This window comes from Leptosomus discolor, chromosome 1, assembly GCF_034619465.1.
Source record: "Leptosomus discolor isolate bLepDis1 chromosome 1, bLepDis1.hap2, whole genome shotgun sequence".
Classification (NCBI taxonomy): Eukaryota; Metazoa; Chordata; class Aves; order Leptosomiformes; family Leptosomidae; genus Leptosomus; species Leptosomus discolor.
The window spans coordinates 15,379,437-15,404,406 of NC_141391.1; the positions used below are offsets into that span (position 1 = coordinate 15,379,437).

Genomic DNA, 24,970 nt, shown 5'->3' on the forward strand with positions numbered 1-24,970 from the left:
GAGACGTGCAGCAGCCTTAAACTCTCACTGCTTTCCACGCAAGGAGCAGGAAATTCCCCAAATTTTGCAAGGTGTCTCTCGCCTTAATGGACTTTTAAAAATAACTTCCATAAGTAACGATGTACTTTCCTTAACTCTTCCCCTGGGAAGAGCTTGCAAGCACGGCCTCGCTATTCCCAAATGGCCCAACACCCTGGGAAGCAACAAGCAGCCCTGATCCCTTAAAGCTTCATAATTCATAACTTTGCGCTTTTCATAATTCTTTCCGCACGATGTCACTGGAGGGGGCACTGGCGAAGCCAGCAAGGGTGGCCCCTGCCTCTGCGTGCCGGTCTGCCAAGCTCTCTGTCGGCCAGCCTGGGTTTTCCCCCTCCATAGGCAGGAGCAGAGGGGAGGAGGGGAGAAGACTGACGTTTAATCAGGGGATTTTATAGGTAAAAACGAAAGAAATCCTGTCAGAAGGAGAACAGCTATGGCCCCCGCCCTGAGGGGGAAGGCTGCGCGGCGGCCGCGCCGGGAGGCGGAACGATCGTGAGGGGGCCGAGCCCAGCGGCGGGAGCGCGGCGGCAGAGCACCGCCCGCGCGGCGCCGTCTCCACGGCAACCGCCGAGCCGCGGCGGCGCGGGAAGATGTCCGCCGGGGACCGGCGCTGCGCGGCGGCCTTCGCCTTCCGTCCTCTGCCCCAGAAAGCTTTCCCCTCCCTGCAGGACAGGGACGTCCGGGACCGGCTCCTCAAATGGTGGGGGGGAAGAGCCCGCTGCGGGGGCGCCTCGCGGGAGAGAGGGGAAAGGGCGGGCGGCGCTGGGGGCTGAGGGCTGGGGCCACCACTGCGCCCTTAGGACTCCCGCTCTGGAGTGGCGGCGGGTCCATGTCTCTCTCCCCTTTTTTTTCTTTTTAAAAATTTATTTTCCCTTTAATTGGAAGTCTCCTCAGTGTTTTTCAGCACTTGTTTTGAGGAGCGGACTGTTTATCCTCGTCTTCCAGGGCCTACTTCAGCTTCTCAGCGTCCCTCTGATGCTGCTTGAGTAGTGATTGTGCTTCCCCCTCCCCTCCGAGGCGGGGCGGGAGGCGGTTCTAAGTGAGAATGAAAAGAAGAAAACGAAAAAAAAAAAAAAAAAAAAAAAAAAGGGGTAATAACTGGTCAGAATAGGGCTTTATGTAGCCTACCTAGGCCAATTTGTAGGGTGAATAAATACCTAACAAGTCTGCACAATATTTAGTCTCGTTTTTCCATTTCAGGTCCATGCAAGGCCGGATCACGGCACAAGCATTCAGTTTTGACCAGCAGTTTAAGGCCTACCAAAAGGATGAATTTGTTATGGTAGTTCTAACTCCTTTATATTTTAAGCTGACTTTTTACCCATGAAATTATAGCTACTGGAAAACTGCATAACAGCAAACGTTGTAGCTCTGTTAGCATGCTATTTGCCTGCTCACTGTCTCCTTGAAAGTAGGTGATTTAGGTGTGGTGCTCAAATCTTGCTTTGTGGATCCACTGTATTGTCCAGTAAAAATATTTTAGTCTGTACTAATGTTACTCTGTTTTAAGAGGGACCAATTTAATCATTCAAGATTCCCAAGAATGGGAATCTGAACTGGATGCTGATCTTGGCCACCACATTTGATGTTGGGAAGTCCACCCAGGGGGAGACTTTAAACAGTGTGTGTGCAGTTAGTACCCTTCTTCACAGCTATTACTGCTTTGTCACAGTAAATACACTGTGCGATTAGGCATGCATATGCACCATATATCTGAAAATACAAGATTTTAAAATTTATTGGATACCATTGCTTTATATTGGAGTTTTAGGCTCTCGGCTTTTTGAGACTCAAGTCCCTTGCTGATTCTGTGTCCTCCACTTTTGTTGTCTGCAAAGACAAATGTGTTCACCTGTTTGCAGACAGAAAGAATAATAATCTGTGGTTTTAAAAACAGTGTGGTTTTTACATCTGTTGTTTTAAAAACAACTCTTTGACTTGTTGTATGTCTATATTGTTATCCTGGATAAAGGATTCAGCCTCTTTGTATTTTAAAGAAGTTCACACAGAAACACACCAATATTTCATCTCCCATGGATAAACATTTCAAATTATTGAAGCTTACAAAATACACATTTACCTTCTCAATGCTTTTCTCTTTTGAATTAAAAGTGTAAAAATATCACTAGGAGATGATGATCTCCGAGTAGCTGTGAATTAACTGAGAACAAAGACACCATTACATTATATAGTCAGATCTCTGTAGCACAGGGAGGTGGTAAAGAGGTTTGGTGATGCAGAGACTGAAAAATTCATAATTTTCTTAGCAGCTTCTTCGATGATTATTCACTCTGCTTGTATGCCTATACATAAGTGTGGGGTTTCTTAATTGGCTTATCTATCACTTGTCAGCTACCAACATTACTATGCATATCTCCCTTTTTTAATTGACAAATCAGTAAGATTGAATATTTCAAGTCTTACTGTGGAACATCTCCATCGCTTCAATAACTTACAGATTTCTTCTGTATCTGTTTAATAATTTTTGTGTGTCTCTATGCTTCTCCAAGCTTCAAATTTATTTAAAAAATATAAATTTTACAATCATACTTGGCATTTCATTCTTTACTTCAACAACATTGCATGCAGAGATAGAATTGTTTCCTCTCTTCTTCCATTTTCTGTACCTCCAAGGATTTCATACAGCCTTTTTGTGTGTTCTTGGACTAAAAGTACTTTACTGCAAAACCTTAATACTGAATATATAAATACGTACATGAAGATATAAAAGGCAAACACAAAGTTATAAACCCCACACAGTTACAAAAACAAAGTTACAAAACTGTATTTGGTGGTGTGATATTTAGTATCCAAACTGAAAGATCATACAGAATCCACTTACTAATTGGATCATTATAATTTGCTTTGAAAGTATCCAAGGCACTATAAATGATGGGTTTATGTTTCATTTCATTAACTTTTATTCTCTTATTTGAATTTCCTAGGCATTTTTTAATGATCAAAATGTGAACTCCAGTTTAAAGTTGCTCTCAGCTTCAGGACAATGGACTACATTGGGTAAATTTAGAATAAATTAATGTTTAAAAAGTCTGTGTTGTAACTATTTTCCTCTAATTTACCATTTTTAATATCAACAGTTCGTATATGTGTATCTTCACCTGGTTGAAATATCTTAAAGAATGACTTCTTCTACTAAAGAAAAGATTCTTACCTAGCTTGTTACTAAATTGTCACCTTTTACACTTTTTTCCCTGATCCCTGCATCGATCCATAGACCAAGCTGCTATAATTGGTTTTAAATGGTCTGTGACATCCAGTTGACCTGATCATGTATCCAGACATAATCAACTGCCTTAATTGTGGAATTATAGTACTACCTTACTCAGAAATATTTCAAGAAAGACACTGTTCTATTGATGCAACCATCTTGCTTAGGACAGATCTGAGGTTCTTGCTGTGTTACAAATTAAAGCTGAGAGCGCAGGAGATGAGCTAGAGCACAGCCCCGAGCCTGTGTAAATGTGCTGTCTGCACAGCAAAGCGATCGAGGCGCAGAGAGCGCCATGGGATGGGTTGCTCTGGTTGCAGCCATGGCATAAGGTTGACTTCTAGTTTGTTGCCATATCATTACCTGCTCATAATGCTTGATTATGTCTGTAGATGGAGATAAGACACTAAAGGAGAAAGACCAGAAGCAAACAGCACATGATTTTATGGCACCACTTTGGAATTGTATTTTTGATTATGTAAATGACACACAAAGTTTCATGGAAATTGTATGTGATAATGTAATGGGATTTTATGCAGAATATGAACTCTGACATTGCCAAAGTGATTTTCCTTAATAGGAATATTTTACAAGGGGGTAGTGGGAAGTCCTCAGTTCTTCTGGTTTGTCTGCAAATACTTTACTGTGTGTAAATATTTAATGGAGCTTTGGGAATTGTCTAACTTTTCCATTTCAACTCTCTGGAATTGGCATAGGTTTTCCCCCTTATATGCAATGACACTAGACATTGCCACCTTCTTGTCAGCAAAATCTATTTTCCAAACACTGTATCCAGCTGTTAAAACAATTGAAATATATAAGATGCAAAAAATATCTCAAGTCCCCCTTCAGGTACCTCTTCTTCACTCTGGCAAGCAGAGAGAAAATAAATGTATTTCAAACAGTGGGTAAACCTTTTCCTGCTTTAGGCAAGAATTTTTTTAGGCTATCTGTCTAGCCTATGACTTGCCAGCCCCTGTCGTGAAGGTCAGTAGGTTACATACCTCGTGTTAAGAGTGGAGGGTCACTTGCCAAGTATTCCAGCTTAACTCCTGATTCTGCTCTATCTTCCTCAGCACAGAAGTAACGCATTTTGTTCTGAGGACTGGAAGGGTTCCCTTTCTAAATCCTGAACAGCTGGTATACCCCATTTGCTCTTAAAATTTCATCTTCCCATTCTTTGCCTATTTTTGGTGAGGAATGTTGGCACATTTTTCTATACTTAGTCTTCATGTGCATTTTTTGAAAATATAGTAAGAACTAGCTTTGAGTGGGAGGAGGTGAAAAATCATCTTCTAGTATTTTCTTCTTCAGGCATGCCGATACATTAATCCAGATATACCATTTACTTATCACTGTGGTGTGAGTCTTTTAAAAACAAGTTCCTGTTCTTGAAAGAAAATACTGGAAATTAACTTATATTGCTTTTTAGAAAATCTGAAGAAAATTACATTATCTGGGTTGATTTAATCACTGTATTTGTTCTCTTGCAAACAAAAATGTTAGGAGTTTTTTGCAGGGGGGAGATATTTTAGATACATAATGTAAGTGGGGTTTAGATAGGTGCTTAGAAACCTTCCTTCTCCTCCCCACCATGAGCTTGGGCAGAAAGTATTTATGGACCCACAGAAAGATGTCAGCATTATATAAAACATCAATACAGCATTACGAGAGTGTTGTTTTCATAATCCCTTTGTGTTTTTCCAGGCTGTGGTCCCTTTTTACCTTCTCACTAAGAACTTATTTTTCTTTCTAATTCAGTGGGCATGGTTTCAGTTTCATATTTAGGTCTTCTCTGTAACTTATCTATGTACTTTTCCTGAAATCTGTTTCTGAAAGTTCTTTATTACTTTTTCCTGTGTCAAATCTAATTTTTTATTTCTCTTGACTGCTTTTCATCCTCACCTTAGTGTTATCAGACCATAATATCCTCGGTCTCCATCTGTTAGATCAAAAGGTGGCATAAAACATGGGGTCCCCAAGGAATGCCACATGTACCTCTCTTCTCAGCTCCCCCACATGCTGGGATTTCTGGTAGGATCCCGCAATAGTACATTGTCTCAAGGACTCCAGTTTTAACATTACGTGAAATACAACATTTTACGTAAACAATACATAAGGGTATTCTCTACTCTGCTTCGCCTGATCAGACAGATACCTAATTACCTATTTTCACACCGCACTTTTTTGCCTGATGCACCAGTGACATTTTTCCCCTCTTCGTGGCCACACGACAGAGTATCTGATAGTTCTGCCATGTGCTTTAAGCCCCCCTCATCATCTGTTAGTCTCATATTTCTAAAATAGAAGCAGCAAAAGGAACAAATTTGATGCATACTGACTTATGTCTTGAGTCTTGTATTTTTAAATAGCTGCAATAAAAACTAAATAGTAGTTTTTCCCTGGACACATTACTGGCCTTGCACCTGTCAGCAGTCTTGAGGAGGCAGGACTCTATCTGCTTAAGCTCAATTAACACTTGCAAAGTTATCTTCAAAGGCACAGGGTTACTGTCTTTTTGTGTAAATAAAAATTTAGTTGCTGTATGTACTTGAAGCTCTAAGGATTGCTGTCTTTGGAATGGTGATTTAAAATCTGGAAGGTAATCTTAAATCAGCCATTTTTTAGACTACTCTTATAGGTTATAATTTGCAAAAATTTTAGATGCCATTTGAACCTATAAATCACCAACCCGCACCTTTTACTTTGGAAATACCATCTTTTTAGCACAGAGCACTGAACTTGCATTATGTTTGTTCTATATAAACTGTTTCGTAAATAGTAAGTTGCAGGATGTTTCTCTGCAGTAAAAATCTTGCTTAAACTTTGGAGGAATTCTAAATACACCTAATCTGGGGTTTATCTGCCCATACTAGACATGCAACATGTTCCTTTAAAAGTATATTGGCAGCACTTTATAGATATTCCAGAGCTAGCTGTTATAAGAAGCTTAATCTGCTTCAGTACTTCTCAGCTCTTTGTTTTCCACTTACGGGCTTGTCAAGGCATTTCTTCTTCCTATTTTATTGCTCACTTTTACAGTGCTAGTAAAACTGGTCGCTCTTTTCCAGGAAATTCTGAATCTCCAATTTCAAATCTCACCTCTCAAATGGAGAATAGGAGCTTCCAGTATATTTAAACTTTTCCATTTATAGTTTGGTTTTCTGAACTACTGAGTAGATTACAAAGCTCTTGATATTTTTTCCTGACGAAAGATTTCATAAAATCTTGTTTCAGAGGAGAAGAGTGTCTCCTTTCCTCTCCCTCCCCCAATAAAATCCTAACAGTTTGAAGGCATATAAATAGCTCAATTTCTTACACTTTGAGCTCAATAACTAGGAAAATGTTAAGATGTCTCTTTTTTCTCAAGTCATTTAACATCTGATTTTTATTATCTTCACTCAGTTTTTGATTCACAGGTCTTTACAAAATAATTTCTATTTTAGAGGCTGATTTAGGTCTTATTAAATACAAACTCTATCCCTGTGAAAGGAAGCTGGAGAATTAGAAGTTAGAGGAGTCTGGAGGTGAGGGGGTGGGAGGAAGCACAAATCAATAAACAAACAAACAAACAAAAATAAAAATCAGTTTGGTTTTTTCCCTTAGGTTGTGAGGCTGTAAGTCATGTTTTTTCTGAGTTGTGATTTTGATTACATAATTTGATTGTTTTTTGATAGTCACTATGTGGTCAGGTAGGGGAATGTCCTAAGCCTTTTTCTTTAATAAAAGGTACCCTTTTTCATAACCATACCTGTAGATGTGAAGCCAAGCAATCAAATGCTGAGCTTTACTCTGTAGCTGGTTTTCTCTACATCACATTGGCCTAATAAAATAATTATAAAATTTCAAGCCAGTATTTTTAGCTTAAGTAGACACATTTTCAAGCCATCAACTTGTAACGCCTCTTCATTTTTTTTCTTAGTGTTGATCAGGTAGGTGGTACAGCTTACCTGGATATAGATGCCAAAATGCCAGTCCTGCTGAACCTATGAATAAATAATCTTCATATAAGAATAAATGGGAGAAATCCCAAGGACTTTTTTGAAGTGTAGGAGCAAGAGAAATTTCAGATTATGCTACTTTTGCAAAGATTAGGATCAGAATGAAAGGATAGGTGCTCTTGGAAGCATCACGGTTCATACATCCCTTTTCAGCATGTTTCTATTCCTGAAATACTGTCATCTAGAGCGAAATTTGGACATTTCCTAAATGCTAGTCTTCAGTGATCCTTTAGGTCAGTTTGTCAGGACACCACTTAATTTTATCTTTAATTGTATGGTCAAAAGCCTTTTGATATTGTGATGTTGTTGACCAGTTTCCCACCAAGGGAATCTATAGAGGAGAAAAGACAAGAGGAAACTGGTGGAAAGCTGGAATGCTGTGAATATTATCTCTGCGGAGACACATTGCCCTTGAGTTGTGTGCTCATGCTCACTGGTGCTCTCCTCCCCTCTCCTGTTCAGAAGCACTTCAAAGGGTGTTCAGGGGGACTTGGAGATGAGTAGAGAATGTGTTACAACATTCGGGCTGAACACTTGGACCGTAAAGAGCAGATGGAACTGGACTGAGTCCAAAGCTTTTTAAACACAGAGTCTAATGCTATTTGAGTTTTATAGATCTATATCTGTATCTATATCTATATAATCCAATACCACGCGTACAAATTTGTAGATGTAACACTGTATATGGAGAAGATATGTGCCCTTATGGACCAATACCTCATTAAGTAAAATACTGTAGGGCATCTCAAATGGCACTAGATGTCTGTGAGCAACAGGATCAAGCCTTGGATGACTTGCAAGCACAGAAAACAGAAAAATTATAGAAAAATGCACTTTATGATTACAGAAGTAATACTATAGATTCAGACAGGAAGTGCTGATAGTACCTTTTTCATCTTCTGAAATAGCTGGTTAGTAAAGCTTCCAGTAGCTACAAAACAACTCTTCAGAAAGTTCAGATACAATACTTAACAAACCAAAAAATTCATCAGGGCTGTGTTCATTTAGTTTTTTACTTTGTGGGGTGTTATTAGCAGCTATTGACCCTTGTACTTCATCACGCCAAATTTGGTATTTGTCCTCAGATTCTTTAGGGCTTAAGCTGTGGAATATGATTTTCTGAGGGTGTGATTTAAAGTGACTGATGTTTCGTCTGTGACTTGTGTCGGTTGATAGTACTACCAACAGGGGGAGCAGACACTTGAGCCTTAATGGAAGGTACCATTTAGACAAATTTAACATTTTCTTGATGCTTGTTTCTTTCCTAGCTTGCTTTGTTTTTTGAGGGACTGTGTGATTGAGTCATACTTACATGATATGTATTTTTCATGAAGAACATGCCACATACAACCATTTAGACAAGTTGATTATTTCCACACTGTATCAAATTATGAATTACTGTAAAACCATTAATACATGGAAGTTCTATTTTATTTATTGCAAGAGACTTGGAATGAAGCTTTCCTATATATTCCAGGTTCCAAAGTGACAAAAATTGAAGCTACGGTGGTGCCCTGTACACAGATTTCCATGTCATTTTTTGATCGGCTGTACTCTGAAGGAGTTGTTAGAGAAACTGGAGATATTGTCAAATGTTATGATGATTATTATGATGATATTCTCATCTCTGATGAATTAAGGAAGGTCAGTATAGCAATGAATAATTTCTTATAATTTTACATGCTTTATTAGGTACCATAAGGACACATTTTTCAGGGTTTTTTTTTCTTGACCATACTTACCATGGTACAAATGGGCATCAATAGCCATAGAAACAACTGAGACACTGCAGTGCCTGAATGTGTGAAAGCAACGGCTGTTTTCCAGGTGGCCCCTCTTTTCTTTTTAGGTGGGAGAAAAAGGTAAAACCTTCTTTTACGCACCCTTGTCTCAAGCAGTCAGTGCTTGGGTGTGTATGGGGGAAATGCAGCTACTCTTTTGCCTAGGAGGGGAAAAGAAGTGGTGCCAATGGGAAGGCCCTGTGGTACCCAGAGCTGTGGGTTCACCCAACCTTCCAGGTAGCTGATGAAATTGAATGTACTCAATAGCTACATCCCAAAGCATTCCTGGCCAGGAATGCTGACCATGTCATATGTGAAGTCATTTACGGAAAGTCATCTTCATGTATTTTCTCTGAAACAAAGGAGAGGAAACTATGAAAAAGGAAATTATTTTTCAGTGGAACACTGGAAAAGGCCTAAATATAACTCCTGAACAGGCCTGCAAGGTAAAAACTGTTTGTTTTACTCCAGTGGAGGTGTTAGAGAGCAGATTATTCTGAAAAAGAAGGTCTCTAACAGTGGCACCTTCTTAATCAACGTATGTCTTCACTGTAAGTGTTTCTTTTGACTTCATAAGCTAAACCAATCTTTTTAACTTATGTTTGTTTAGCATTAGCAAAGCATAGTGTGGGAGAACTGGATTTTGCTCTTCCTTGTATATATAATCAACATAAGTACTTAATAATTATAGAGTTGCACTCATTTGCACTTGGCAAATCCTTTGAAGGCAATGTATTTGAACCAGTGACACTGGTTACAGGATGTGGCCTGAAATACTGGTCTGTCTTGTAAAGTTCTGGGAAAAGGAGAGAACTCAAACTCATGTTTGAATTTCAGATGTGGTTTGTAGCCTAGCAGTTCAAAATACTATGTATTTATAAGTTGGGTACATCTGAAATGTTTTCTGAAAATTAAGTGTATTCGCTGTAGGAAAGTTAGAGGAAACATTTAAAATAAAAAAATCATTGGAGTTTCAGTCTCTTTCCATTCCCCTTCCTTTGGAAGGGATGTGGGTGTCTGCATTTGCAAGTTGAAGGATTCCCATTTGTTAGAAATGAACGTGGTTCCTACTCATAAAACCTAAGATGGCAGAAAGAATTAAGAGACAAAATCTTCTAGGAACGGCATCAAAACTTGAGATTAAAATAGTCAGCGCCCTAGGATGGTAGACTGTAGGGGGCAGCAGGCTGTCTGTCTCCTGGTGCCAGAGGGTGGCCCTCAGCTGCAAAACTCCATGTTTTTCTCCTACCTACCACATACTCACTTCCTTCAACCAAGAAGGGGGTTGGGATACGTATGAGGTGGACATCAACAGCAGTTGCTACCCTGATCCCTTTTTACTCAGGTTGTGTAATGATGTTATAAAGGGGGCCAGAGAGCGGTAAGCTCATGTCTAGCTTTGACCAGTTTGCCTGGGTTGGCATCTGCAGTTTGGCTGATGTGACTCAAATGTCTTGTGGCCATACTGAGCTACCATTCCTGTCTACCCTTACAGTGTGCAGTGTGGGAAGTCCTCTGTGTTCACATCAGCTTGCAGCAAAAGGCAGGTGAGACGCATGGAGGCAGCTGGATAGTGTGTCTGGTTAACCCAGGCTACAGCTAAAGGCTCACTAGAGTCTGCAGTAAAGAATGATGTGAGTTTGAGCGATCTCCTCTGAGACGTCCTTGGGATTCCTTTAGAAATGTGAGATAACTGTGTAAACTTAGAGTAAAAAAGCAAATGTAGGCAAAGTTACCAATGACAAAAGCTAGCAGTCATTGACATACCAAGTATAGTTAGATTATTTTCAGATTATTGATGTTCCCTTAGCATGGTGAGCAATTCACCAGACAATGATTCTGCTTTATATTGTATCTATAAATTTTGAAGATAATTGCATCACTGGAAGAAGGATTTAGAGAGAAGCACTTACTGTGTGACATACAGTAAAGTGGTTGCATTGTTCATAAACTTAATCTCAAATAAGAAATTTTCTTCTATTTGACTTCTTTGTTATTTTCTTGTTCCACAAGGTCTTGCTTTTGGAAGATTCAGACCATTATGACTTATTCAGCCAATTGGATCGCAAGGAATTTCTGTTCTGTCTTTTTAAGCATCTTTGCATTGGAGGAACTCTTTGCCAGTTTGAAGATGTGATTGGCCCATACTTAGAAACTACGAAAGCTTTATATAAAGATTTGGTGAGGTAAGTGTTGTATGCAATTACATATGTATATGCTGTGCATACTTTCTATCGATTTGTGTAAATTTATTGTGCACTACTGCTTCAAAAATGGGACTGTTATTTAATCAATCTGCAAGCCTGTTTGTCTTCAGCTATCGAAATACCGTGCAACAATGATAGTAGTTCAATGGCAAAATATGTGCAATTTTAATGGCATCTGTCCCACATAAAACCTTTTTTTATACTACTCAGAAGAAAAAAATAGCTCTATCCCAGCCAAAACCAGGATATACATATATGGACATTGATGTTTTATAATTCACTCCCATTTTAAAGATTTTTGTTTCTGTAACCGTCTACTGAAAACATGACATGGCGCTGGAGCTAGATTGTGTTTCCACTGTCATTGACAAAATATCAGCAGTTAAATCCTGGATGTACAGTCTTGGACTACTTTCAAGCTGGTTTTGGCTTTGTATTTAAAAATTTAAATACTTTAGTTGAAATTTTTAGTTCTGTATATATTTTATTCCATCTGATTATTTTTTTAAAAATACAGTTGGACTTTGGCATTCTTAATTCCACAACTACACTTCTTGCAGCGTAAAGCGATGGGTGATAGAATCTGGCCCTTAACATGGCACAGTGGACTAACACATGTTTTTTGCCTGGTCTGGCTTGTGGAATTGTTCGGAATTTTATGTATTTTTTCCTTGAAATTAGAGGTGATTGATCAGAGATTCAAATTCAGGGAAAAAAAAGGGATTTTTTGGCCCTGTTTCAATATATCCATATGCTGACTTCTCCAATTGACAAAATTTCTTGTTTCCTGGTTAGTGGGAAATGAAATGTAGTTACCAGTTATGCAAAGACTCATTCCTAGCTAGGCTAATGGGAATATGAAGATCGTTAATGATATTAGTAAAACCTTATCTTATACTTTGCCACTTATAATAAGTATTTGTGGGATAGTATAAAGAACAATATTAACCTGAACTATGGAAAGCAATTGCAGACCTGTGAAATGAGAGATAGTACTAGAACTCTGATAATGTGGATCCTAAGTAATGCACTACAATGTACACTACAAAGGCTTCAAATTGCTTAAAGTAGGAATTGGTATTTTTCTTCCTTCTCAGTTCTATTTGGCATGGTGTGATGACCAATTGTTATTTTATCTCCTATTTTAAGATTATACAGAAGCATATTAGGAAAAAAATTGTGTAAGATGTATTCATCATTAAGTCTGTTCTTAAAATGTCTTTGGATAAAATTTAATGGAGTAACATTTATATATCTGAACAAAGATAGAGTGAAAGGATTGGACCCAGAGATTCTTAATCACCCAAGTGTTTCTTTACTTCTGCAGCACTTGTGTATAGATTGCTATATCCAAACAAAATATTTAAAATAAATTATTTGGATGGTTTCAGGATTTTTTTTGTAATACTTAACCAAAGAAGCTTACCAATCTTTAATAACTTCTAAGCAGCTTTCAGATTTTCTAATGGCCAGTATTTTTCAGGGTGCAAGTTGATTTAGTCACATGCTGTTTCCCAGGGTCATCTAAAATAAACGATTAAAGTAGCAGCAGAACTGTTGATACTTTTAGAGAAACCACTGAAATAGAGAAATTGAGCATTATCAGTATTCCAAGGATAATTTTTATAAATAATGACCTTAGATTGCTGCATGTATTAATTTCAATACTGTGATTACTCACCAGAGCTTTCTTATTAGTGCATAGATGGAAACCAAGTAGGTTCTTCAGAAATACCGAATATGACATGAAAGGGTCCATCAGTGCTTCAGACCTACCTTCCCTTCTCTTTTAAAAGGTTCGCTCTGCCCTTGAAACGAGCTGTTTGTAACTCTAATCCTTGGCCTTAGTTGACTCTGCATTGACTACCGCTGTTTCTGCTCCTGTGTAGTTGTACTGACCTAGGACAAAGCACAAATCCAATCAGTTCCTTCACTTTATTGCTTCCCTTTGCTGTTGAGTTGTTTTCTCCTAACATGTTCAAGTTTTGTTCTAAGCCACTCCTTTTCTTTACCTTCCTGTCTCCTTAAACCTTTTCCCCTTTTTTCTTTTCCTGCTGTAAAATTCACTAAGGATGTCAAGTAGTTCTTATTACTTAAAAAAAAAAAAAAGCATCTGCCACAATCCTCCACAATTTCATCCTGCTTTCAAGGTTTGCCCTCAACCTGTTCCCTACTGGACATTTTAATATTTCTGTGATTTTTTGTGTGTGTGTGTGCGTGCTACTTCTGTCCTTTATACAATATGAGTAGAAGCCTTTCAAGGTTGTTTTTTGGTGTTTGGGTGTTTGTTGTTTGGGTTGGTTTTGGTTTTTTTTTTCCTGTTGGCAGCTTGCTTGCTTTCCTCCAAAGTTTTGAAGTACATCTACTTAGTTCATGTGACATAACTGTTCTTCAATATTTATCTACCATGTGTCTCTCCACTTCTGTGCCTATAAATATCTGCTGGTTTCTCACTGCCAGTGTGTGGTGGTTTGATCCTGTCTGGATGCAGGTGCCCACCAAAGCCACTCTATCACTCCCCCTCCTCAGCTGGACAGGAGAGAGAAAAATATAACAACAGGCTTGTGGGTTGAGATAAGGACAGGGAGATCACTCAGCATTTACCGTCATGGGCTAAACAGACTCAACTTGGGGGAAAAAATGTAATTTTTTTACCAATCAACTCAGAAAGGAGTAATAAGAAATAAAACCAAATCTTAAAACACCTTCCCCCTACCCCTCCCTTCTTTCATGGGCTTAACGTTGTCCCCGATTTCTCTCCCTCCTCCCCCTGAGCGGTGCAGGGGCACAGGGAATGGGGGTTGGGGTCAGTTCATCACACTCTTGTTTCTGCCGCTCCTTCCTCCTCAGGGGGAGGACTCCTCACACGCTTCCCCTGCTCCAGCGTGGGGTCCCTCTCACAGCAGACAGTCCTCCATGACTTCTGCAGCGTGGATCCTCCCACGGGCTGCAGTTTTCCATGAACTTCTCCAGCGTGGGTCTCCTTTATGAGGTGCAGTCATTCGGGAACTGACTGCTCCAGCGTGGCCCCCCCGGCCCCATGAGGTCACTAGCAGCAAACCTGCTCCAGTGTGGGCTTCTCTCCCTCCACGGGCCACAGGTCCTGCCAGGAGCCTGCTCCGGTGCAGGCTTCCCACGGGGTCACAGCTTCCTTCAGGTATCCACCTACTCCGGCGTGGGGGCCCTCCACGGGGTGTAGGCAGATATCTGCTCTACCGCCCATGGGCTGCAGGGGGACAGCCTGCCTCACCGTGGTCTTCACCACAGGCTGCAGGGGAATTGCTGCGCCGGTGCCTGGAGCATCTCCTCCCCCTCCTTCTTCACTGACCTTGGTGTCTGCAGAAATGTCTCTCTCACATATTCTCACTCCTCTCTCTCACTCAATTACTGCTGCACAATAACTTATTCCCTTTCTTAAACACGTTATCCCAGAGGCGCTGCCACCGTCACTGATGAGCTCAGCCTTGGCCAGTGGTGGGTCTGTCTTAGAGCTGGCTGGCACTGGCTGTATCGGACACAGGGGAAACTTCTCGCAGCTTCTCACAGAAGTCACCCCTGTAATCCCCCTGTATCAAAACCTTGCTATGCAAACCCATTACACAGTGGAGGTGGCATTAACACTGAGTACCAGTTGAAAAAGAAACAATTTAACTACATCTTTTATCTTACTCCTTTCATACTAAGTTCTTTTAATATCAAAGGTCCTATGAGAAAAGCTTTTGATCTTGACATTTCAGACTTTCCCTCCCGCTTCACAATCACAGTTGTCTCCTTCTGTCTCTCATTTCCCGCTGTCTCCAGTTTTTCCAAAATGATGTTGCTGTTTTCCTACCACCATCTTAAGAGAGGAAAAGCCAGTGAAAGGATAAGCAGTGCAGCTCTGAAGAGGGACACTCATGCCACAGTCTTGACCAATTTATAATTTCTAGTCCATGCTGTGCACTGTGTTACTTACTTCATTTCTGCACAAATTACACTAGAAAATTAAAGCAATGAAAATTACCTTCTTATGGCCTCTTATTTTCAGTAAACAGTTGCTAATGAGAATAGTGGTCTAGTAGTGTTTACCAAACAGTTCACCTTCAAATTCCTGTTGAATACCAACTATTCTTTAAATTCTTCTTTTCTAGACTACTATCCTGTGTCTGGTGTCTTTTCATCTTGGATTGCAGTCACATTGGATACTTTCTACTCTTTGTAAAGTGATACTAAAAACTATTCGTGGTATTAAAATTAATTCTGTAAACTGTGCTCTTCTTAAGCTTTAGTTTTTATGTCTTGAGGGCTCAGAAGTCTTGGTGAAAAACAAATGGATAGTAAAAGAATTATTAGCTGATGTGCATTGAAAAATTAGCCCTCACAGATGAACTTAGTCTATCACGATATGCTTATAGAGGTGTAAACCACTGCTGTTCGGTCCTGTAACAGTTTTTCTTATGGAAAAGAGCCTTCGCAGGAAGAGCCCCACAAAAGCATCTTTAGTGCCGTGAGCAGCAGATCTATTACAAGCTTTTCCCCACTTCTTTTGCCTACAGGCTTTCTTCTGGCCTTTCCTGAGTTCTAAGTCCAAGGCACTGGTGTTCAAAATAGTGTCAAAGGGTTTGAGATTTCATTTTATTACAGTATTTCCACGTGTATTGCTTTATTATGGCAGAATGCGATAATCTTCTGAAATTAACTGCTCTAGATATTTTACAAGCACAGCTGGGGACTTCCAAATACAACTATTAAATGGCAGGCATTTTCTCCTTTGTAAAAAGAGTAATAATTACTTCCTAATGAATTAATGCACAACTTGTGTGTTACTAATCCAGCAGTAATTAGTCTGTGACCAGCTGAATCCATCCAAAATTTTAGTGTAAAGTGTTGTACCTTATGTAAACTAAATAATTGCAAAATCCTCGCTGCGGTATTTTTGGTTTACTTGAAGAATACATTCACATGACAAAAACTTGTTAATTAAAACATAATCTATGAATCTTTGTTGATAAATCCTGTCTTCTGTACTTAACCCCTGATTTTTCTGACAGTGTCTCTCCATGGCGACAGCTGCTGTGCTATCTTCTAGTCATTGTTCTCTTCTTCCTTCTGTGCCATCTCCATGCCCTTTCCCCCATAACAAATGCATTTATGTGAAAGCATCGAGTTGTTCTTTTAATGTTTGGAAAGCCTAATAAAATATTGCTGGAAAGGTTAGGATATAAATAGAGCCCAAAGTGAATTGAGAGGCAATGACGAAGTTTGCTTTTCTTAAAAAGAGAATAGGTGCACATTAAAACGCTGAAGGCACTACCATATTCAATGAACAGTTTAGAAGTTAACAATTTCGAAGAACAAAGTGGAGGCAGTAAGACTATTTTTAAGGAAATACTATCTTCTTCAGGAAGACAAGGGAGTTTGTTCTAAAACGTTTTAGGAAAAAAAAAAAAGAAATAGAACAAACGAGCTTGTCAAAGGCAACCTCCTGGTTTCTTTCAACTCAGCAAGGGAAGAATCTCATCTGATTTTGGCAGATATATTATTTTCCCTTAAAAATTAACCAAAGTACTAGAAATAAACATTTGGTCTGAAAAATGACTTACAGGAAGCTAACCACAAGGGGAAAATTTCTCAAGGCTGTGGAATAAATAGGAAGACTTATTCTCTGTCACCCCTCACTTTGCTATCCTAGATATATATATAACATAAAAATTAAGAAACCAGAAATCGAAGGCATTGTTTTCAGACACAAGAATATGAAGCCAGAGTAACTTAGATACAGCTGTAGCTTTTGGGGGTGCTGGTATATGGTAGAAAGTGCTAACTCCACTGACCCTCGGTACCTTGTTCTGAAAGTTGTCACTCTTTCAGCAGAGATGGCTGAACAGTTTAGTTTCTGAACTGCTGGAGTTCACAGCCCGGTACGCTGGCACAAGCTGCCATCCACGTTAGGTTATCTTAACATGCTGGTCTGTACACTGCAATGGTGCAGAAGCTGAGTCATGAACCAGTTGAGCTGTCCCTGCTGGGAAGGCAGTAATCTCTAGAGGGGTGGTAAGGCAGCCAGCCGGGGCCAGTACCAGTTTCAGCAATGCTGTCTTAATCCACTGTGGAGTATATCAACATGTCAGTTGCAACGAAAAATTCTGAGAAAGCCTGGTTACTGACTCACCACAGGGAAGATCAGCTTCACGCTATCGCTTAATTCATACACGACTGTGTCATTACTCTACAGATGAAATCAGAGAGACAATTTCTTTTATTGCTTGGAGAGATTGAATCAACAAAGATGGTGTTGGTTCATTTGGGGTTTGTTTGTGCTTATAAAAAGAAGGTTTGCGAAAGCAGTGTTCATAGGGGACTGCTGTCACAGGCAGCTCGGAGCTGGTGCGGCGTGTACTGTGGGGCTGTGTGTGACACACATCCTGTAGCGACTTGGCTGTATTGGGACCTTTCCTGGGAACTGAACCGGTGTGTGACAAGGCAGGTCTTGAGCTACACATTTCTTGGAACTGTGTAAGTATGGAATGTGGATAAGTGAGGCTCAACGGCTCCACAGTGAGTTCATGTAAATAGGAATCTGTGAAATTAGATAAATTAATAGAAGTTATACGATCTAATTTATAATGAAATGTAAGCATCACTTAAAGCAGAGGAAAAATGACACATTTAAAAATACTTATATTTAGGATGTTGAGATGCCTAGATGTTTGGCAAGGATATCTTACTGTTATTAGTAATTGTGATGGATGGAAGAAATGTCAGTCTTCACAGGACACACAGTCTAGAAATGTAAAAATTCAGAACCAATATCATCCTAAATTGCATAGCTGTTTATACACGCCACATTCCAAAGGAGGAAAAATGCACCTAAACCATAGTTATATATTAATTAAAAATGAGCTAAAGTCTGTGTTTCTTCACCAGTACTGCTGCTACTTCTTGTAGTCTGTATTAAGATGCAGTTCACTTTGCAGTTTTTTTTCTCAAAGAATATGTGAAAAGATTTTGACAAAATGTTTGGCTGAATAACTTTTCATAGCTATCAAAATCAAATGTTATATTGGAGTCATCTAGGCCTGGGCAATATTGCTGTGATTTAGTAGCTGAAAACAGTGAAACCAACTCCGATGACTAGATACTTTCAATAGGTCTCAGTAAAATGCCATAATATCCCCGTAATCTAGCAATGGTCAACATACCTTTTCATGGTCAATGTGATGTGAGTTGAATTTTAACTGTTAATTTAAAATTGATGAAATTTGAGCAAGAACACAGTGCATATGTTAAAAATGTATTTATTGAATGAAAGATTCTAATGACCAGTGCTTACTGTACGTATTAAGTATGTGTTATTTCCCCGTATTTCAGTGTTCAGAAGAATCCTGAAACAAAAGAAATACATATTATTTCTACAGTCTTCAGAGTGTCTGCATATGTAAGTATGAACAATTTTTTTGTGCAGGATTTTACTGGAAGTAACATGCATAACATGAAAATAATGAATTGACATTTACACAAAGAAAGCATAATATTCCATTTAAAGGGATATTTTTCCATAGTTGTTGTCATTTTTTATTCATGAACTCCTTCCTTGATCTCATCTTTTCTTGTCCACTTTACTAACTCTTCATCAATAACCACCAACTAAAGTTTTATTTGGTAGCTCACTAAAAATAGCTTTGCTGGATTACACTTGCAGTCATCCAGAAACTAGTTTATGAAAAAAATGTATCTTTAGGGCTAAGTAATTCTGGGTTTAGATCTACTTGAGATAGCAGTAAGGAGTAAGACTCCACTCTTGACTTTGTATAATTCCGTTTTTAGAAATGTTGGCAGAGCTTTCGGCAGAGCTTGCGTTGCATCTGTTTCTGTAAAGCCTGCAAGGAAGTTTAGTATACAGAGAGGCTGGGGTGGTGAGGTGACAGCTAACCTCTTTTCTCCTCCCTTGTCAAGTCTCGTTCCTACCTGTTTCTCTTGCAAAATCCTACATTTACCATCGAGATAAGTTTGAGAACTGGCTGCATGTTTACTAGGTTCAGCATATCTGTCATTCAATTGCTACATTAGGATGAACTACTCCAAATTCTTCCTGAGTGACCAAAATGTGTAATAATTAAAACGTCAGATAATGTGCCCACTTTCAAAAGACCTAGCTGATGTCATTCCAGACTGCACAAACTGCCCCAGAAGGTGCCAATAGCCCAGTTGTTCAGCTCTGGGTCATTGCTGTATGTGATTCACAACAGGCTTTTGAAAGGTTTTTGAAAATAAGCACTTTATGGGTGTATCAAAATTGACCTTTCTACTAGGCTGCAAACTGTAAGTAAAATAAACTAAAAAAAGCAAACCCCTGATAACTTGATGTTCTTCTATTATTAATCTTTCCTCCCCGTCTCTGAATCAAATGTGTTGATGTGAACCTCACAGGTTGCCATGGGTAGGTAGATGCATGCTTTTTAAGAGCTCCCCTATCTTTGCCTTACATTAAATATCATCAGTATTAAGAGGAGAGGAAAGGAAAGGAGAGGAGAGGAGAGGAGAGGAGAGGAGAGGAGAGGAGAGGAGAGGAGAGGAGAGGAGAGGAGAGGAGAGGAGAGGAGAGGAGAGGAGAGGAGAGGAGAGGAGAGGAGAGGAAAGGAGAGGAAAGGAAAGGAAAGGAAAGGAAAGGAAAGGAAAGGAAAGGAAAGGAAAGGAAAGGAAAGGAAAGGAAAGGAAAGGAAAGGAAAGGAAAGGAAAGGAAAGGAAAGGAAAGGAAAGGAAAGGAAAGGAAAGGAAAGGAAAGGAAAGGAAAGGAAAGGAAAGGAAAGGAAAGGAAAGGAAAGGAAAGGAAAGGAAAGGAAAAGAAAAAGAAAAAGAAAAAGAAAAAGAAAAAGAAAAAGAAAAAGAAAAAGAAAAAGAAAAAGAAAAAGAAAAAGAAAAAGAAAAAAAAAGAAAAATAAAAAGAAAAAGAAAAAGAAAAAGAAAAAGAAAAAGAAAAAGAAAAAGAAAAAGAAAAAGAAAAAGAAAAAGAAAAAGAAAAAGAAAAAGAAAAAGAAAAAGAAAAAAGACAAAACTTTGTCAACTTTTGGAAAACAAAAAAGTGGATGGACAAAAGAAAATCCAGCATGAATCCAGAGCAGGCTATCCTGCCTGTTGTCTTGGGGGGAAATTGGGCTTTACTGCCCGTTCTGAAAATGTGTGAAGTGGAAAAGAATTCTGAAATTCTGATTCCATTAAAGAATATTCTGAAGAATTTTCTCTCAGAATAAAGACTGACTTAAACAGGAATATCTGGATGGTCTGATGGCTCCGTGGATCAAAACCCCTGAGACTCTACTTGGAACTGACAGGAAGGGCACCTACTAGAGCACAAATGTTGTGCTTGTGATGGAAAGTTTCTCTCAAGGACATAGCTACATTGCTGTAGGAGAGTTAGTTTCTGAGTTCATTTGGTAAACAACTGTAGAGGGTGTTGTTATAATCTTAAAGTTGACCCAACCATTTTTAAGCCATATTTTCTTGATTTGTGTCTGAAAGAAATGCACATTCCCTCTTAGCCTGATAGAAATGATAAAAAGCTGTTCTGGTAAAAGTGGCTTGAAGAGCAGCTGAGAAGCTAGAACACACATCTTCGAAAGCTGGATTAATAAATGGACAAATAAATATCCTTGTATATTTGCACAAGTAGAATAGGATCAGGGATTAAGAGCTTTATATAACACAGTCCTGACACTATCCGTTCCTTTTTATTTGGTTCTTAGCTGTGGCCAAGAAGCCCATGTTTTGGGAACAGTATCTGAAAAAGCACACTGTCAGAGGTGTAAATATGTCAAGATATTAAGGTGTATTATAAATGCCTGTAGATCTGCTCAGCATCACAACTCGATAGACCTGGGCATCACAAGAGAAATAACTTTCAACCCTGTGACCAAGTACTCTATTGAACTCCAAATACCCTTGAGAGCTTTGGGGCATGCATATGATGAAATGCGGTTACAGCTGATGTATTTGGGTGCTGACCGGTATTTTAGGACTTTCTTTACCTAAACCCAAACTATGGCCTTGACAGAAATCAGTGTAATGCATAGTTTATTAAAAAAAAAATTAAAAATAATAATTGTTGATTAAATGATGCAGTTTTGAGATATATTCAGCAGTCTTTATTTCAGTATTATGCTATGCATTATGCTATGCATATGTACTCTCAAATCATCAGCTGATTATCTGTGTTCCTATGAGGAAAAAATAAAATGATCCCACTCTAACATCAGTAAATCAATCATTACACCCCCTGTGTGTCTGAACCAACATCCACACTGCAGATGGAACTGGTGTGATTCTTCATTCGGGTACATGCAGCCTATTGCTCTAAAAACCAGAGCAAGTCTGTAAATTCCAGAGCCTTTATGCTCAAGGATTTTAGGGGGGTTATGACTTCTTTTACTAATTAAAATAAATCGAAGAGCCCTTTTCATTTAGTTAATTATATTTATTATTTTCCTGGAGTTTCTTGAAATGCCTCATCACCAGAACTTGACTCGGTTTTGGTTTTGAGTTGTTGGACCAATTTTTAGTCCGCTAACACTGCCTTTAAACAGTCAAAACCTCAACTACATCGGTTGATTCCGTAAGGACTGCAGGATCGGGATCTTCAGCAGCAATGGGATAAAGGTTTAACTAGCAATCACATCTTGGTGTTGGTTTCCTCTTCCTTCTTTTCAGTTTCGAGCATGAGCTTAGGTTATTTTTGGTTCAAACTCCGAAGGCATTGTGCTTTCTCTCCTTGCTGCAGTTGAGAATCCAGCGTTTGACACGCACGTACCCCTAAGACACCTGAAGAGCGCTAGCCGTCCTAACAAGGGAGGTACAGAGCTTGTGCGCTGCGGTGCTTAAAAACAGAGTGCTGGCTTTAGCTTGCGGCATTCCACTGCCATCAGAAAACGCCGTGAATAAACATCATCAGATCTCTACTTGTCTTAATGCTTTTCTGGTGGCGCTTAAGATTTATGGTCTTTCATAACACCCCAAAGGAAGACACTGGAACATATAGTAGAGATTTCCAGAGCATGTAGTGGGGTTTCATCCTCTTTGAAATACCAGGAGAGAAAAAGGGGTGCCAGTAACAGCTACTGGGTAAAATTCACAAACAGCGCTTGAAGCAGAAATTGGAACCCAGGCCTTTTCCTTCTAAGCCGACTACCGTACCCACTGCGAGAGGCCACAGTTTTCACAGTTCCTTGGTCCGAAAAAAAAGATGGTTTATTTTATGCCGAGGAAGAGAGCTTCAACAACAGAAGTGAGAGGCGTGTCTCCAATCGGGAGTAGTCTGGGAGAATTTTCATGGGGAAAATGGACAATATATGCAATACAGCAGTTTCCCTGAGGCAAAACAATGGAACAGAACCGGCCTCTCTTTGACTGTTATGTAAAGGTGTTGGGGAGTCGGGGGAAACTGTTATGTGTTTTAAAAGAGAGGCGGCATCAGCTGCGTATTTGTAGAACTTTTAGATAATCCATTACCAGACTGAATGAATATTAAAAAAAAATCTACCCCCCACCTAGTTTCCAGACCCCAACTAGTTTTGAAGTGTGTGTCAGGCCATGCTGCCCTGTCAGCGCTGATGCTTTTATTGACGTGGGCAGGTGTAGGGTGGGAAACTGAAGAGCCCCGCGCTCGCGGTGGCGGCTGTCAGCTGAACGCATTGGTTCAGCATGAGGATTCTGGAGCTGGGAGCCCAGATTCGCTTCAAACCCTTCCTGAGGACTGGCACACAAAACGTTTTCAGTAACAGTTCAAAGTGGTTTATAAGAGCTGTAATGAGGGTTTTCCTTAAATGCAAATATTTGAAACTGAACAGATGCATTAGCAAATGTTAAGGGAAGAATTACTGATCGAACAGCCTTATGTATCGATACTGAGCTCCTAAATGTTTTTCTGTTTCAAAGGAAACGCGATTGGACCATTGTATGTTTAATCATCTGTATTTTAGGCTTTAGTTGTGCAAACACAAGCTTACATGTTTAATTTTACATGTTATATTAATATTACATTTGCCTCAAGGTTGTTGGAACGATGGCAGGCGTAACGACTGTGCATTTTGTTGTGTCAGGATCCTCATAATGCTGCTTAAAGAAACGACGGTCTATGTGTTCTCTTTTGCCATGAAGTAAACGGTTACAGTTGGAACAAAACGATACATTTCATTCAGATTTTATGTGTTCTCTCATGTTGTCGCTAACACTGGTTGGGTTTTTTCACTTTCCCTCAGGATGGCAACGGCCTGTGTTACCCTTCGAGCAAAAGCCACGAGCAGACTTTTGCCTACTTGGTCGTGGACCCCTGCAAGCGACATGTGCACACCCTGTACCACTGTTTTGGTGAAAGCTCATTTACCGACTAGTTATAAACCAGGATGCTCTCCAGCGCTGTAATGGTGGTGCCCTTCTCTGCGTTAATTCAGGCAGAAATGGCCTTTTTTCTCACGAAGGAGGACGTGCTCCTTGACTCCACACTCTGAGAGGCTACACCTTCACGTAGATGTTACTGTGCCATCAGTGACGTCAGTTCTTCTGTTTTTACAAGGCAAAACTTCTTGAAGCTGTTCGTGGCAGTTCTGTGCCCCCCTTCCTCACCCCTTGGATCTAATAAAAGGGATTTCTCTACACGTCCTGTCTCTATGAACCAGCTTTTCGGATCCGCGACACATAAGCGCAGGAGGAGGCTCCAGAGCCAGCGAAATCTCTGCGAAATGGGGAAAAAGTGCGCCAGGCCGCCCGGCCCGCGCCGACCCCCCCCCGCCCCGCTCCCCCAGCCCCCGCTCCGTCCCGCGCGGTAACAGCCCCGCCAGGCCGGTGCCGCCCGGGGCGCGGCCGCCCCGCCGCCGCCCAGGTGAGGCGGGGGACGAGGGCCGGCAGGCCGGGCCCAGCCTCCTCCTCCCCCCGGGGCGGGCCAGGCCCCACCGCCTCGGCCCCGCGGCCGCCCTCGCTGCGGGAGCGGCTGGCGGAGCGGGGGGCGCGTCTTGGGCCGAGTGTCCCCAGCGCCCGGACGCGCCTGGGGGCGCAGCCCCGCCCGGCGGCGGCCCCCGGCGGGGAAGGGGAGCGCGGCCGCCCCCCCGCCCTCGCCCGGCGGCCGCCTGGAAGTTGGGATAGAAGTTCGGGGAGGGAAAAAAAAAAAAAGTTCTGGTTGGCGGCCCCGTTCTGTGGTAGCCGAGGGCGGGCGGGCGACAGCCGGGATCGGGGCGGGCGGGAGGCCGCGGAGGGGCAGCGGGGCGACGGGCGAGCCCGGGCGTGAGGCGACTGCGGGCCGGGGGCCGGGGGGGGCCGGGCAGCGCCCCCCCGCGCCGGGCGCCCCCCGAGCGGGAGGCGGTGCGGGCGGGCGCGCGCAGGAGGGCTTCGCGGCAGAGGCTGCTTCGGTCGGATACGGTGCGGGCGGGCTCAGGAGGGGCGGAGCCGGCGGCGCAGAGTGATTCGGGCGGGCGTAACTCCGAACTTTTGTTTGGTGTGTTGTGTGAGTTAGTTTCCGCCGCCGGGACAGAGGCGCCGGCCGGGCTGGGCCGGGCTCGGGGAACCGCCGCACGGTCAGAGTTGTTTTGCCAGTTGCTGCGGCCGGGTCGGTTTCCCTGCCGAGGGGAGAGAAGCACCGGCGACAGCAGGACGAGCCGCGGCCCGGGGAGCGGGGCATGCGGGGCTGGGAATCCGGGCTCTGAGCCGCCGAGCCCCGCCAGGGAAGCGCCGGGGGGTCCCGACGGAGCC

General features: G+C 41.2%; 1 protein-coding gene across 1 annotated transcript; it reads left to right on the forward strand.

The window, feature by feature from the left end:
- Positions 1–629: 629 nt before the first annotated feature.
- On the forward strand, positions 630–23,619 carry CFAP300 (cilia and flagella associated protein 300). Its single transcript, XM_086481752.1, has 7 exons — positions 630–739; positions 1,240–1,321; positions 2,985–3,057; positions 8,747–8,913; positions 11,064–11,236; positions 18,608–18,674; positions 23,488–23,619. Exons 1-7 carry the CDS (start codon positions 630–632, stop codon positions 23,617–23,619), a joined length of 804 nt encoding a protein of 267 aa, XP_086337878.1.
- The last annotated feature ends 1,351 nt before the right edge of the window (positions 23,620–24,970 follow it).

Coding starts and splice junctions, on each gene's coding strand:
- CFAP300 (XM_086481752.1), top strand. CDS start 630: ATGTCCGCCGGGGACCGGCGCTGCGCGGCGGCCTTCGCCTTCCGTCCT. Junction 1,322..2,984: donor AAAAGGATGAATTTGTTATG/GTAGTTCTAACT, acceptor TGAATTTCCTAG/GCATTTTTTAATGATCAAAA. Junction 3,058..8,746: donor AGGACAATGGACTACATTGG/GTAAATTTAGAA, acceptor TATATATTCCAG/GTTCCAAAGTGACAAAAATT.